This window comes from Thunnus thynnus, chromosome 3 (assembly GCF_963924715.1).
Source record: "Thunnus thynnus chromosome 3, fThuThy2.1, whole genome shotgun sequence".
NCBI lineage: Eukaryota > Metazoa > Chordata > Actinopteri > Scombriformes > Scombridae > Thunnus > Thunnus thynnus.
Genome location: NC_089519.1, coordinates 6,989,061 through 7,002,227, shown reverse-complemented (window position 1 = coordinate 7,002,227; position 13,167 = coordinate 6,989,061). Strand labels below are relative to the sequence as shown.

Here is a 13,167-nt window from a genome sequence, read left to right as displayed (position 1 = left end):
ACTTGAATTTAAAATGACCTTTTACCTGTCAACCTGATTACACTTTTCTATGTTTCAGCGGCACAACAAAGAATAAGACAGATGTCCCTTTGAAAGACTCAATCACAACCTGGGAATTCACTGGCATTAGTCTGTCAAGAACTCACGGTGAGGATTCAGTGACTAAAATCTGTCTTGTGCTTTAATTGTGCCTCTTTAACCTTAAAGCCAAAAGCCCACTATTGTACTGTCTCTCCATCCCTCACACTTATTTTCTTCTTCTCTCATCCCTTGTTTGGTTGTGTTTCTTTTAATCCCTCCCATCTTTAAGGAATCTGTGTTGGCGATCCGTTAGAGGTAATTGTCCGGAGGGATTTCTTCATTGATCTCAGGCTGCCTTACTCTGCTGTCCGTGGAGAGCAGATAGAAGTTAAGGCAATTCTCCACAACTACAGCCCAGAAAGTCTCACAGTAAGTCTATGTTACTCTGCTCCGGTGTTTCAGGACATTCAGCAAGCCAATGAGACCATGATATTTTTCTGGAGAGTTTGCAAACAGAAGAGCAAAAACAGTAGTAAATATTGGACTGATATAAATTATGTGGCAAAAAGAGAAATAATAAATGAAAATAAAGCAAGAAGCAATCCTTTCTCCAGTCTTTGATAGTTGTGATGTCTCACTGCAATATTTACTGTGTGCCTTTCCATTCTTAAGATCAAATTGATCTTTTAGGAAACAGTTTAAAAAATGACATTTTCTTCAAATGGGGACGGAATCATTAACTGACTTAAACTAATACTCATTATTATTTTTAATATATGAGCAAATCCCTATTTAAAGGTACAGTGTGTAGAATTTAGTGGCATCTAGCGGCATGAATTTGGCACAAACAGAATATAATATTCATAAGTATGTTTTAATCAGTGTATAATCACCTGAAAATAAGGATCGTTGTGTTTTTGTTACCTCAGAATGAGCCCTTTATAGCTACATAGGGAGTGGGTCTCCTTCCGCAGTAGCCCGGAACAGACAAACCAAACACTGGCTCTAGAGAGGGCCTTTTGCACAAATTTTGTGGCCACCATAAGTTCTCCTACACGCTTGGAGGGGGAGGAGTATTCAGTTGGTTGCAATCTGCAACCTCACCACTAGATGACTAAATCCTACACACTGGTCCTTTAAAACTGAAATAATGTTGTTATTCTATAGATAATGACACTCAGTGGCTGAAAATTTCAAAAGTGACAAAATTATGTGTAGATGCTCAGAAGAATCAACATACAGTATTTCATCAGAATCTGCTACTCAGGGAGGGGATCTTCATCTTAAATCAACTGCACATACCTCAGTTTCTTTCTCCATCTTTGTCTTGTTTTCAAGGTGCGTGTGGATCTGATTGAAGCAGAGCATGTGTGCAGTTCAGCCTCTAAGCTTGGAAAGTATCGTCAGGAGGTTAAAGTTTGGCCCAAAACAACACGATCTGTACCCTTTATCATTATTCCCATGAAGGCAGGAAAACACCCAATTGAAGTCAAAGCAGCTGTTAAAAACTCACATCTCAGTGATGGAATCAAGAAGATGCTGCGGGTGGTGGTAAGAGGCTTTCAACCAGTTACAATCAGTTTGTACAGTTGCCCTATTTAGCCACTTGATTGAGATCAAAGTCATGTTACTTATTGTCATTAAAGGGAAACACTCATCTTTTGGGGCTTAACTTTGATGCATGTTTAGAAGACTCTTGTTTTCTGTATATCAGTCTTTTTAAATGCAATTGAAAATAAGAAAAACAGACTAAGAAAGATAGAGCAATAATTGAACAAGGAAGCCAGATTGTATTTTCCTACACACCAGCCTATAAAGTTTACTCAAAAATATTTTCTCTGATGTTTGTCTTGTCATTTTTCCAGCCTGAAGGCGAATTGGTTAAATCTAAAGAAAGTATAACTCTGGACCCTAAAGGTTTGTGTGATGAGTTTACCCATTAAATGGCTACAGTATAGGAGCAACAAAGTAATTTAGTAATATCATGTTTTCTTCACTTGGTAATTAATCCTCCAACTTGACCATGGTGCGTCCCTTTAGGTGGTAAACAAGAAGAAATTATCAAGAGCTATATACCTAAGAAGGATTTGGTTCCAGACACACCTACTAGCACACAGATCTCTGTGACAGGTGAGATATAATGTTGTATGGGCAAACAAAAAACTGCACTGGTGTAAACTGTTACTGTTGTTGCTTCTCATTGGCAATGACTTCACTGGTTGTGCGGGACCTTTACATGTTTGTTTGGTTGTTTCTCCCAGTTGATCTATAATGTTATGGTTTCTGTGTGTGTGTGTGCATGCAGGGAGAGAGCAAGTAAGTGAACTGGTGAAGAATGCCATTAGTGGGACGTCAATGGGTAGTCTGATTGTCCAGCCCGCAGGCTGTGGAGAGCAGAACATGATCTACATGACCCTGCCTGTCATTGCAACCACATATTTGGATCAAACCAACCAGTGGGAAACCATTGGCCTTCAGAAACGTCGCGAAGCTCTGCAACACATCAAAACCGGTAGGCACACATAGATACAACAATTAGCACAAAAACCCCTATGTGTCAGATTTTTAAATTTCTGACTTTGGCAGAAGTGATATGAAAAAAGACAGTGGTAGACAGCAATGCATGCTGCTCCTGCCCCACAGATCCTGGCCAGGAACATTCAGAATATGAGTTGAATACAACACAGACTATAGCAGTTTTCACTAGGGGGATTGTCTTACTTTTTTACAAAAACAACAATGCCATCAAAATTATTTGAAAGATGCTATAAATTGAAGAAAAAAAATGACCACATACACTCTAAACGGGGATCACACTTTAACAAGACTTCTCAAATTGTCATACATTGGATAAGATTAATTGAATGGAAGTCAGTGAAAAGGTTGTGGGTTTTGTTTGTGTCCAGGCTACCAGAATGAGCTTTATTACCGTAAGACGGATGGTTCTTTTGCTGTTTTCACCGATAGCAAAAGTAGCACGTGGTGAGGCATCAAAACATTCATAATCACATATGTAAATGTTTGCTCATCCTCCTTAACTGAGATGCCAACTTTGTGAGGATGGGTGTATTTCATGTGAAAATAAATTTAACTAAACTTTTACACTCTCTCCTCTCCTCTCTAAGGCTGACAGCATATGTTGCCAAGGTTTTTGCCATGGCCAGCAGTCTGGGGGGAGTGAAAAAAGATCATGTCTGTGACGCTGTGAAGTTTCTAATTCTCAAAGCACAACAACCTGATGGCCTGTTTACAGAAGTTGGACAAGTGATCCATGGAGAGATGATTGTGCGTGCAATGATTTCAGTTACATCAGTCTTTAATTGATGCTAAAAAATAGCTACTGAGACAAAAACAATCACATCACTATGATCTTACAGTATATGAACAAAGAGATGTTTATGCTGTTGATATTGATGATGGTTCTGACAACTGTGTGTCTGTGTGTGTAGGGTGATGTGAGTGGCACAGACTCAGATGCCTCCATGACGGCCTTCTGCCTCATTGCTATGCAGGAGTCACGCACACTATGTGCTTCCACAGTGAATGTGAGTACCTCACCTGCAAACATCTTTTTCCCTCACCAGTTTTATTTTTTCATTCACTGACTCCAAATTAATGATGAGCGATATCAAGCTGCTGAATGTCGCGGGTTCGCTTTCAATGATGGCTCAGACGACGAGAAACTTCAGCGTGGTGATTTTTTTATTCACACCAAGTTCCCAAACAAGAGTGGCAAAAATATTTACAGTGCAGAAGTGGAAAAAACCCAATAACAAAAAAAAGTATTTACAAGACAGGTTTCACACTGGCAGCTCGTCACCCACATTGTTACTCGACCAAGACCAAAAACCCAAAAACCCTTAATGAGCAGAGCTCCCTTTATATATTCTTAGCCCCTCCCCAGGGCAAACCAATTAACAAATTATAGCGTCCTACAGTCAAATTTGACAACACAACAAACATAAATTCAAAAATCAATGATATGCTTCGCATAAAGGAAAAATGGCACTAATCGCCCTCCATACAGCTATGGCCAAATACCCCCAAACCAGAATAAATCATAAAATATCAGTCCATTCAATGTTGATGGTATGGTCCACGGTCACATGACCCACTTAAGCGCGCCACCAAGCGCTATTTATGGTGTGTCCAGGAAGTGCCTCAGTTTGGCCCATGCCCGGAGGCAACCAGAGGCAGCAGCAGCAGGTAAGTGTGTGTGTGTGTGTGTGTGTGTGTGTGTGTGTGTGTGTGTGTGTGTGTGTGTGTGTGTGTGTGTGTGTGTGTGTGTGTGTGTGTGTGTGTGTGTGTGTGTGTGTGTGTGTGGCGTCAGCGCCGAGTGTGCACCCTCGAACGCCTATCGTGAAGAAAAGAGTTCGGACGGTGGGGAAAGGTTTGTGGAAGTGCAGGACCGCGGGACACAAGTGCGGGACACAGTTTTAACCGGAGCATGGCTCCGCAGGAACAGTGGGAGCGCTGCGCGCTGTGCGCTCCCGGCCACGGCGCTCTCTCTCCGGCCAAGAGAGAGAGAAACGCACGCCGGTTAGAGCATGACGGAGCGTTCACGGGCGCCCCGTCACACTGAACCACCATTAAGCAATTGACCGCTAGCTAATCCCTGCTCCCCTAGTTACTGTTGCTAAGCCTGTCAAACTTTCCATTCTTGCATGGCACATATGTGGTTTACAATACTCAGTGTAGCACAATTTTTTATCATGTTTCCAGAAAATTGGCTAAAGATGAGAATGCATGCCTTAATGCATGTTTTCATCAACTACTGTTGACTTCAAATGTTAGGAATCGGGCACATCAAGATACAAAGTTACTGGTGCTAATTCTCCAGTTTGGTGCTATGACACCATTGCAGAAGATGAGGGTGCAACAAGCTGACGTAACTGAAAGAACGCTAGTCAAACCTCAAACAATGGAAAACCATGTGGAAATGTGATGGACATATTACATTTATATTTGTCTCATGTATTGATCTGGGGAACGGTATAGTCTCCTCATCTGTCTACATGGTATTTGTAGTTTCTTCAATGAAGCAGAAGCTTGAATGACATTTAAGTCACATGCTTCAGGTTTCTATTGTACTTTGTTGCATTTTGATTTTATCAATATATCATCTTTTCCACCTCAGCCAAATGTAAAAACTCTTTTTCAAAATTTCAGGGTTCTTTATGCACAAATTGAAAATGTACAACAGGTGGATAATGCACTTAATTTTAACAGTGACAGATTGAAAACTTGCAGAAAGTTTTAAGTATGAGACAGAAGTAGATAAAAGCAGGCAAAAGCATTTCTAGCCAGTGACTATCAGTTTTGCAAGCTAGCAAATTTATCAGCTGTGGCAAAGTAAATAATTAATCTAACGTTTGCTGTAGAGCTAGTTACTCCAAGTTTCATAAAGTTGCTTTCAAACGAACAACATTGATATTCTGTGTTTTGAGTCGGCAGGGCAGAATGCAGCCACAATGGCTCCCAGCTGCCTCCGATCCTTCCAACCTGTAGGCTACACCACAGGCTGCTAATATCAACCAAGTGTATAGGTGTACCATTCAGGAAACTCTGATGCCAGTAAAATCATCTCCTGTAGTGTTTCCCAATGCTCTTCCCTAACTGTGGTTTCTGTGGTTGCTATGGTCACACGGCAAGCCATGGCAGCAAGTTGGAAAAGCTGAACCATAATGAACTCTAACTCTGTAGAAGAATAGGTACTCTAATAGAATAGGTACCCAGCAGTTAAAAAGTAACTACAGTTTAAGTTCTTTATAAGTACCAAAGTTGTTGCCCCCTTATTCCATAGCGTCACATCTTGTTCCCCTGTACCTACGTATATGTATTGGTATGCACTGTACTGGCACACCATTAGTAAAAAAGATTACACTGTAACTACGGAGTAATTAAGCTGTACGTTGTGGACTGTAATCTAAAGCGTCACCAGAGTTACCAAAGATCTGTGCACATTCAAAAGAGCAGCAGCTGCCCTTCCTCTCCTTGTCGCTCCAGCCTTGGCAGCACAGCAGCCATCACTTTTACACTGAAATCAAAGGAGGCGGCAGCAACAACTACTTGCTGTCTGAAGGCACCTTTAAAAAATAGTAAAATCTGACTTATTTTGTTGCAACATAACTGTGTAACAGTGTTTCACTTTTAACAGGACTAGAGAAATTCCTTTGTGGATACGGAATAACTTGTGTTTGTTGTGTAAAATATTCTGGGGTTGCTGGAATGTGACAAGCGTTAGCCTAACATCATGTTTCCAGGTTTGAATTAGTTAATTATGTGCTCTTTGGCCATAAAAGTAAGTATCTGTTGCCACTGTAGATAGTACTGTAGACAGACATGCAAACAATTGCAACTTACAATAGAGCAGATAAACACACACTCCTCATTCTTTTTCTCTTGTGTTTATGCATAACATCACTTCCCCACACCCCAACAGTAACCAACTCAGTAACTAGGCTCAGTATGGCTCATAAGGCAAAGAAGATGGTAAGAGAGGGAACAATCCAGACTTGTCTCAGGTTCAAATACTGCTCTAACATACAGAGTGGATATTGAAAATGAATGAGTTGCTGTCTTCTCCCCCATTTTAAAGCCTTTTGTGTTCATTTTTACTGTCTGCCTGTTCTCCCATTCTCTTCTTCCTCCTTCCTTCATCTTCTCCTACTGTCCAGAGTCTGCCAGGCAGTATAGACAAAGCTGTTGCCTACCTGGAAGAGCGTCTGCCTAGCCTCACCAACCCATATGCTGTTGCCATGACATCATATGCCCTGGCCAATGAAGGCAAACTGAACCGGCAGATCCTCTACTCCCATAAATTTGTTTCTCAAGGTGTTGTCACACAACAATATTGTTAATCATATTCAGAAAGCATCTATAGATGGACATTGACATGGCCAAAATAATCTGATGATTTTACTTTATCACAGACACAGGAATATCAGTATCAGTGAATACATTAGACAATAAAAACTGCAGTAGAGAAATACCAACAATATATCTGAGCTAATTAAGAAACAATATCTCATTTACATGGATTGTCCACCAGAACAAATGTTATTTTTCAACATTGTTCAAGACATTCAAAAGCAGTGGTGGAAGAAGTATTCAGATCCTAGAAATACTGTTGTCTAAAAATACTCCATTACATGTAATAGTCCTGAGTTAAAAATGTTATTTAAGTAAAAGTACAGAAGTATTATCAGCTAAATACACTCCAACTATCAAAAGTAAAAGTATCCATAATGCAGACTGGCTTCTTTTAGAGTGATATATTTTAATAGTATCCCATATTACATTGTCTGTTTTTATCACTAACAAATACATATAAGAACATTTTAAATTTGTAGTTTATCTTGTCATAGATTAATAGTAATAGTACTGCGTCATATTATATAAGTGTCATCATAAAATCATATGTTTCTTTATAATAACAATATTAGTAATATACCTTATTTACATAGCACCTTTCATACAAAATGCGTAACAAATTTTAAACAGAAAAGAGCAGAAATTTAAACAGTTAAAATATTAAAATATATTATTTATGTAAAATCTTATTCTAAAGGCAACCAGTAACTATTAGAGGCAAAGAATTGTAGTGAAGTAAAAATAATAATAATTGAAACTGCAAGCAGCGATGAACGGGCCCTCATGCCTCCACGCACGTCGTGCTGCGGTGCAATTGAAGGGCTTCTGTCACGGACATGTAGATGTCTTCAGACCCGAGCTGTTTTCAGACAGTGCAAGAAAGACATAAACATCACTTCCTTTGTCCATTATTTTGCCTGCTGCTGGGGCTACTTTGCTGAAATTTCGTAGGGGACGCTATTACGCCAGTTTGTATCACTGATGGAAAACTGTCATGTAGACATGTTCAGGCTGGGACTCTTATCAAACATGTAAAGTTTGGTGCAGACTGGAGCATTTACACTAAAGTTATAACAGTCTCTGTCATGTCGAAACATCAAAACTCAACTCTGCACCACAGTAACGTGCGTCAACGATAACTAAATCTTTTGATAACTTTTGATCACAAACTAGTTTAAATGACACACACTGATTTTGAAGTTGTTGTGTTGAATTTTGTAGGAGGAGTTTGTTAAAATACAAGGCATGCAAAATCACCAAAATTGAGCACTAAATTCAAAATGTCCGACTTCCTGTTGGGTTTAAGCTATGGGTCCAAGAGACTTTTGTGCGCCCTGGCATGATACATGTGTGTACCGATTTTCGTACATGTAGGTTTAATGTGGCGCGGGTTAGCTTTGTTGAAATATTGTAGGGGGTGCTGTCGAGCCATTCTGCCACATCTATGCCCGCCACCTATACAGTATTACAGACTTTAAGACCTATCGTGTGTGCAAAGTTTTGTGAGTTTTCAAACATGTCTAGCCCCTGAAAAACAGCTTTATTTTGTAGCGAACAACGTGTTGCTATGGTAACGGCTTGTGATGAAAACTAAGGACTTCCAGTTTTATGGCGAAACATCGAAAACATCGAAATTCTCCGCATCGCAACAGCAAAGGCGTTCAGTGAAAACTCATGATTTTAATAACTTTTGATCACAAACTAGTCTAGAAGACACACTAATTTTGAAGTCAATCTGATGAAATCTGTAGGAGCAGTTTGTTAAAATAGAAAGGATGCAAATTTCCAAAATGGTCGCTTAATTCAAAATGGCTGACTTCCTGTTGGGTTTATGGTTTTGCTCCTATAGACTTTTTTGTGCGTCTGGGCATGGTACATGTGTGTACCAATTTCTGTGCATGTTGGTGAAACATGCAGCAGGGGATACAGTTTAGGGGGCGCTGTTGAGCCATTTTCGTCGAGACCTATAAAATATCAAATTTTTTCACCACTTCTGATGTATGCGCAAAGTTTAACGACTTTTCATGTACGTTTAGTCCCTCAAAAATGCATTTGTTTTGGAAGAAGAAGAATAATTCCTTCAGATCCAATAGGGCCTTGAACCGCTTGGTGCTCGGGCCCTAATAATTCAATAATAATAATAATTCAATAATAACAACAACAATATTAAGTAGAAAATACAAAGTAGCATAAAATATATTCAAGTAAAGTACAAGTACCTCAAGTGTGTATTTATAGACAGTACTTGAGAAAATGTGCTTAGTTACAATCTGCCACTGTTCAAAAGTGTGCTGCTCAGTACGAATATGAGAATTTTGAAATTTTAATCGATCTTTATCAGAAATGTTTGGTTATGTTAAGTGTTAATATTAAAAGACAAATATCTGATATTTTTAACTCTCAAATATCAATGTCAGTATCGGCCTCATCAGTCAGACTTTTTATTTAATTTTTCACGGATTAGGTTCAATATTTATTCATTTTTTAGGTTAGATAGTCAAGTAAGCTTTTCACAGGTACAGCATAACAATAAAAAATATTTGTCTGTGTCTCCTTCAGATTCATCCCACTGGCCTGTTCCCAAGGGACCTGTGTACACCCTAGAAGCCACAGCTTATGCCCTTCTGGCTTTGGTCAAGGCGGAGGTGAGTAAGTCCCAGTTATTTGTGTTTCACCAGCACGTCATGTTACAGAAAACATACAAGAGAGTCATTATTCTTATTCGCTCACTTAAAGGGCAGATGGTTGGTGAAGAGAGGCATTTCCATGACTGGAAACCAAAGTCAGTGAAATATGTCTCTCAGTAATGTCAAATGTAAAAATGAAGCAGATATTATGTTTTATTGTGATTGATTGATTCTATCAGACAAGTTTCGAGTCTCAGCAAGATGACTGTCATAATAATAGGAAAAATTGATTTGGTAATCTAACAATCTATGGTAGGCTTTAGGAACTGACAGGAAATAATTTAAAGTATAACCATAACAGAATTAAGATATAAAAAATCAAATACACAGTCAATCAAACAGATTTCAACCCTTTTCTTGCCTTCTGTTAATAAAGGCCTTTGAGGATGCCAAACCTGTTGTGAGATGGTTCAACAAACAGCAGAGAGTGGGTGGAGGCTATGGATCAACTCAGGTAACACAGACATCTCTGTCAACCTTGATACTGGACATTCATATACCACTATTTGTGCATCAACTGCATTTTTGTTAAGTTCTTTTGCCCCCCACCCACTCTTTTTCCCGCCAGGCTACCATAATAGTGTATCAGGCCATAACTGAGTACTGGGCAAATGCACAAGAACCACAGTATGATCTGCATGTCGACATCCTAGTGCCAGGCAAGTCAAAGCCTGACCAGTTCAACTTCAACAAGGAGAACCACTATGCCACCAGAACATCTAAAGTGAGACACACACTCATCATGCACAAACACACATATCATACCATCATGCATTCTGCTCTTTGCGTGTTTCCCCCGCTGACCCGTGCGTGTGTTTGTGTCTTTATTTAAATCACAACAGTTCAATGGTATAAACCAAAATGTGGAAGTGACTGCTGTGGGCACCGGAGAAGCAACGCTGAAAGTAAGTAAAAAACAATATTTTTGTTCGGACCATCTGTTGTGTATTGATGTGTCCCTTTGGAATTCCAGATTATTTAATTTCATTTATCACAATGAATGCAATATTAAAATGCACTTTTGTCTATGTGACAGATGGTGTCACTGTATTACGCTCTGCCTAAAGAAAAGGAGAGTGACTGTCAACAGTTTAACCTGTCTGTGCAGCTCCTCCCAGGTAATTCTGTCTCTTCCACTTTATATATTAGTCTTTATTTGTTGCTTTTTGTGTTCCTTAAGTTTTTTTCTTTAATGAGAAAAACTATGTAAAATACTAATAAACTAAATACTACATCCACTGTTTGCTCCTCCAGAGAAAATGGAACATGATGAGAAGATATACAAGCTGAAAATAGAAGTTTTGTGAGTACAATCAAGACGTAACACTGACTTGTGTCTCAGCAACATGGCTTTATACAGAACATTTTCTAACAAGCTATGGTCCTTCATTATTTCACTTCTTCCCTGCTCTTTCTGTTGCTCTCCTTTGTCGCTCACCCGCCAGAAGCTGTCAGAAATTGCCTTTTTATCTAGTTTTGAACCAGTTTTATGCCATATATATTTTAATATACTTTTAGTTATTGTAGAATATCTACCCCCTGAAGACAGAACTTTGAAAAAAGGATCAGCTGGTTGACAGCTTTATCTCAATCATCACCGCCCAGGCAAAGCATATCTCCCATATGCAGTCCTCTAGCCTTATCGCCCAGGCGGCTCGATCGCTCTCCTCACTGATGTCACAACTGATCTCGGCCTCTACTACCACCCTTCCTTAGCTGCCTTAAATGCACACTGGCACTGCCCACCCAGAGAGTCCTGCAGCCGAAGCGGGTGGCCATTCCTCCGAACGAGAGCTGGTTCCAGGGGCACATATCTGGTTGAGGAGGAGCCTTGGCTGCTGTTTTTTCCAAACAGTTTATGCCGCTCTGTGGACATAGGCGAGTTCAACGCTTTTGAGGCGTACATGACTAATCCTTTTTACTTTGTGTTCATTTACCGCCCACCTGGCCCAATTAATGGCTTCCTAATTGAATTTGCTAAGTTGTTATCTTCTGTGGTTGTTAGACTTGCCAAAGTTCTCATAGTCAGTGATTTCAATTTTCATGTTGATGATGCATCAGATAAATTTGCCGCTGAATTCTTAAGCACAATGCAGTTTTTAAAATTAATGCAACATGTATCAGGGCCAACCCACAATCATAATCACACTCTTGATTTGGTTTTTATCTTGGGTCTGAATCTTAATAGCATATGCATTGATGACTTTTTTGTGTCTGACCACAAATGTATTATTTTTGATATCGTTTTCAATGCTGACACCCAATCCATCAAATGCACAACCCATTCTCACACTCTCAACAGCCATTCTGCAGACAAATTTGCCTCTGTCTTTGCAGATCTCAGTAAGGATTTAGTTTTGCCTGCTCAGACCAACGATTTAGTCTGCTCCTTTAATAACCTGTTTGTCAACCCTAGATGTTGTTGCTCCACTTATAAAAACAAAACAATTACATATACAGCTAACTCATCCCCTTGGATGAATGACAACATACGCTGTCTTAAAACAGAGTGCAGAAAGGTTGAGTAGAGGTGGAAAAACACTATACTTGAGGTTCATTTTATTCACATGACAGAACTACTTTCATCTTTTAATAAGAAGGTGAAAGAGGCAAGTACTGCTTATTTTTCTAATCTAATTGATTGCAACAAAAATGATCCCAGAGCTTTATTTAACGCTATCAATAGATTAGTGAACCCTGCCCCTCCACCTGTCTTTTCAAATACTGACTGTGAAATGTTTTTATCTTTTTTTGTAGACAAGGTCACCGATATAAGGTCAATATTGCCTTCTCATACCACTGAGAAGGCTGTCAAGCTCATGCTTCATTATTGTGCAAGTTTAGCCCAATATCATTGGAAGATCTCACAGCCATTGTCTCCCAAACGTGCCCCTATTCTAGCTCTCTTGATATTGTTCCAACTTTTCTTTTTAAAGATGTTTTTTCTTCATTAGGACCATACTTACTTTCCATTGTAAATAGCTCTCTTAGCTCTGGCTGTGTGCCTGATTATTTTAAGCATGGAATTGTTCAGTCACTCTTAAAAAAGCCAAGCCTCGACCCATTGCTGCCCAATAACTACAGACAGATATCCAAACTTCCTTTTATTTCCAAGGTCTTGGAGAAAGTAGTGTATAAACAACTTATACAGGTCCTGGAAGACAATTAAAAAGTACAGCAGTGTATCGGCCCATTAGCAGTAAATGTTAAGCAAGTCTCAAAAAACTTTGAGGATTGGAACACTTTCTGTCACATAAAGAAAGTGTTCCAATCCTGTTTCTTCCATCTGAGAAACATTGCAAAAATAAAAGCCATATTATCCTATCAAGATCTGGAAAAAAATAGTTCATGCTTTTGTGTCCTCCCGTCTTGATTATTGTAATGCACTGTTCACAACCCTGAGTCGCTCTTCTGTGTCTCGGCTCCAGTTGGTCCAAAATGCGGCTGCCAGACTGCTAACTAATACACAACCTAGGGCACACATCACACTAGTGTTGGTCAACCTACATTGGTTACAAATAGAATGCAGAATTGATTTTAAAATTCTTTTAATTACATATAAAGCACTACACGGGCTGGCCCCACT

At 39.4% G+C, this 13,167-nt stretch overlaps 1 protein-coding gene across 2 annotated transcripts in view; it reads left to right on the top strand.

Annotated features, from left to right (window-relative positions):
* Positions 1–13,167, top strand: part of LOC137176835 (complement C3-like) — a 40,781-nt gene that overhangs the window by 14,373 nt on the left and 13,241 nt on the right. The window contains exons 20-36 of one of the 2 annotated variants that reach the window (XM_067582811.1): positions 59–147; positions 311–450; positions 1,360–1,572; positions 1,887–1,938; positions 2,062–2,151; positions 2,327–2,533; positions 2,928–3,003; positions 3,147–3,306; positions 3,471–3,566; positions 6,699–6,855; positions 9,454–9,539; positions 9,958–10,035; positions 10,150–10,305; positions 10,424–10,486; positions 10,618–10,699; positions 10,836–10,884; positions 11,298–11,741. In XM_067582811.1, the coding sequence (XP_067438912.1) occupies positions 59–147; positions 311–450; positions 1,360–1,572; positions 1,887–1,938; positions 2,062–2,151; positions 2,327–2,533; positions 2,928–3,003; positions 3,147–3,306; positions 3,471–3,566; positions 6,699–6,855; positions 9,454–9,539; positions 9,958–10,035; positions 10,150–10,305; positions 10,424–10,486; positions 10,618–10,699; positions 10,836–10,884; positions 11,298–11,403 (1,900 nt within the window). In that variant the 3' untranslated portion in view covers positions 11,404–11,741. Of the gene's footprint in view, positions 1–58; positions 148–310; positions 451–1,359; positions 1,573–1,886; positions 1,939–2,061; positions 2,152–2,326; positions 2,534–2,927; positions 3,004–3,146; positions 3,307–3,470; positions 3,567–6,698; positions 6,856–9,453; positions 9,540–9,957; positions 10,036–10,149; positions 10,306–10,423; positions 10,487–10,617; positions 10,700–10,835; positions 10,885–11,297; positions 11,742–13,167 lie in introns of those variants that run through there. The other variant, XM_067582802.1, reaches the window with a different exon arrangement.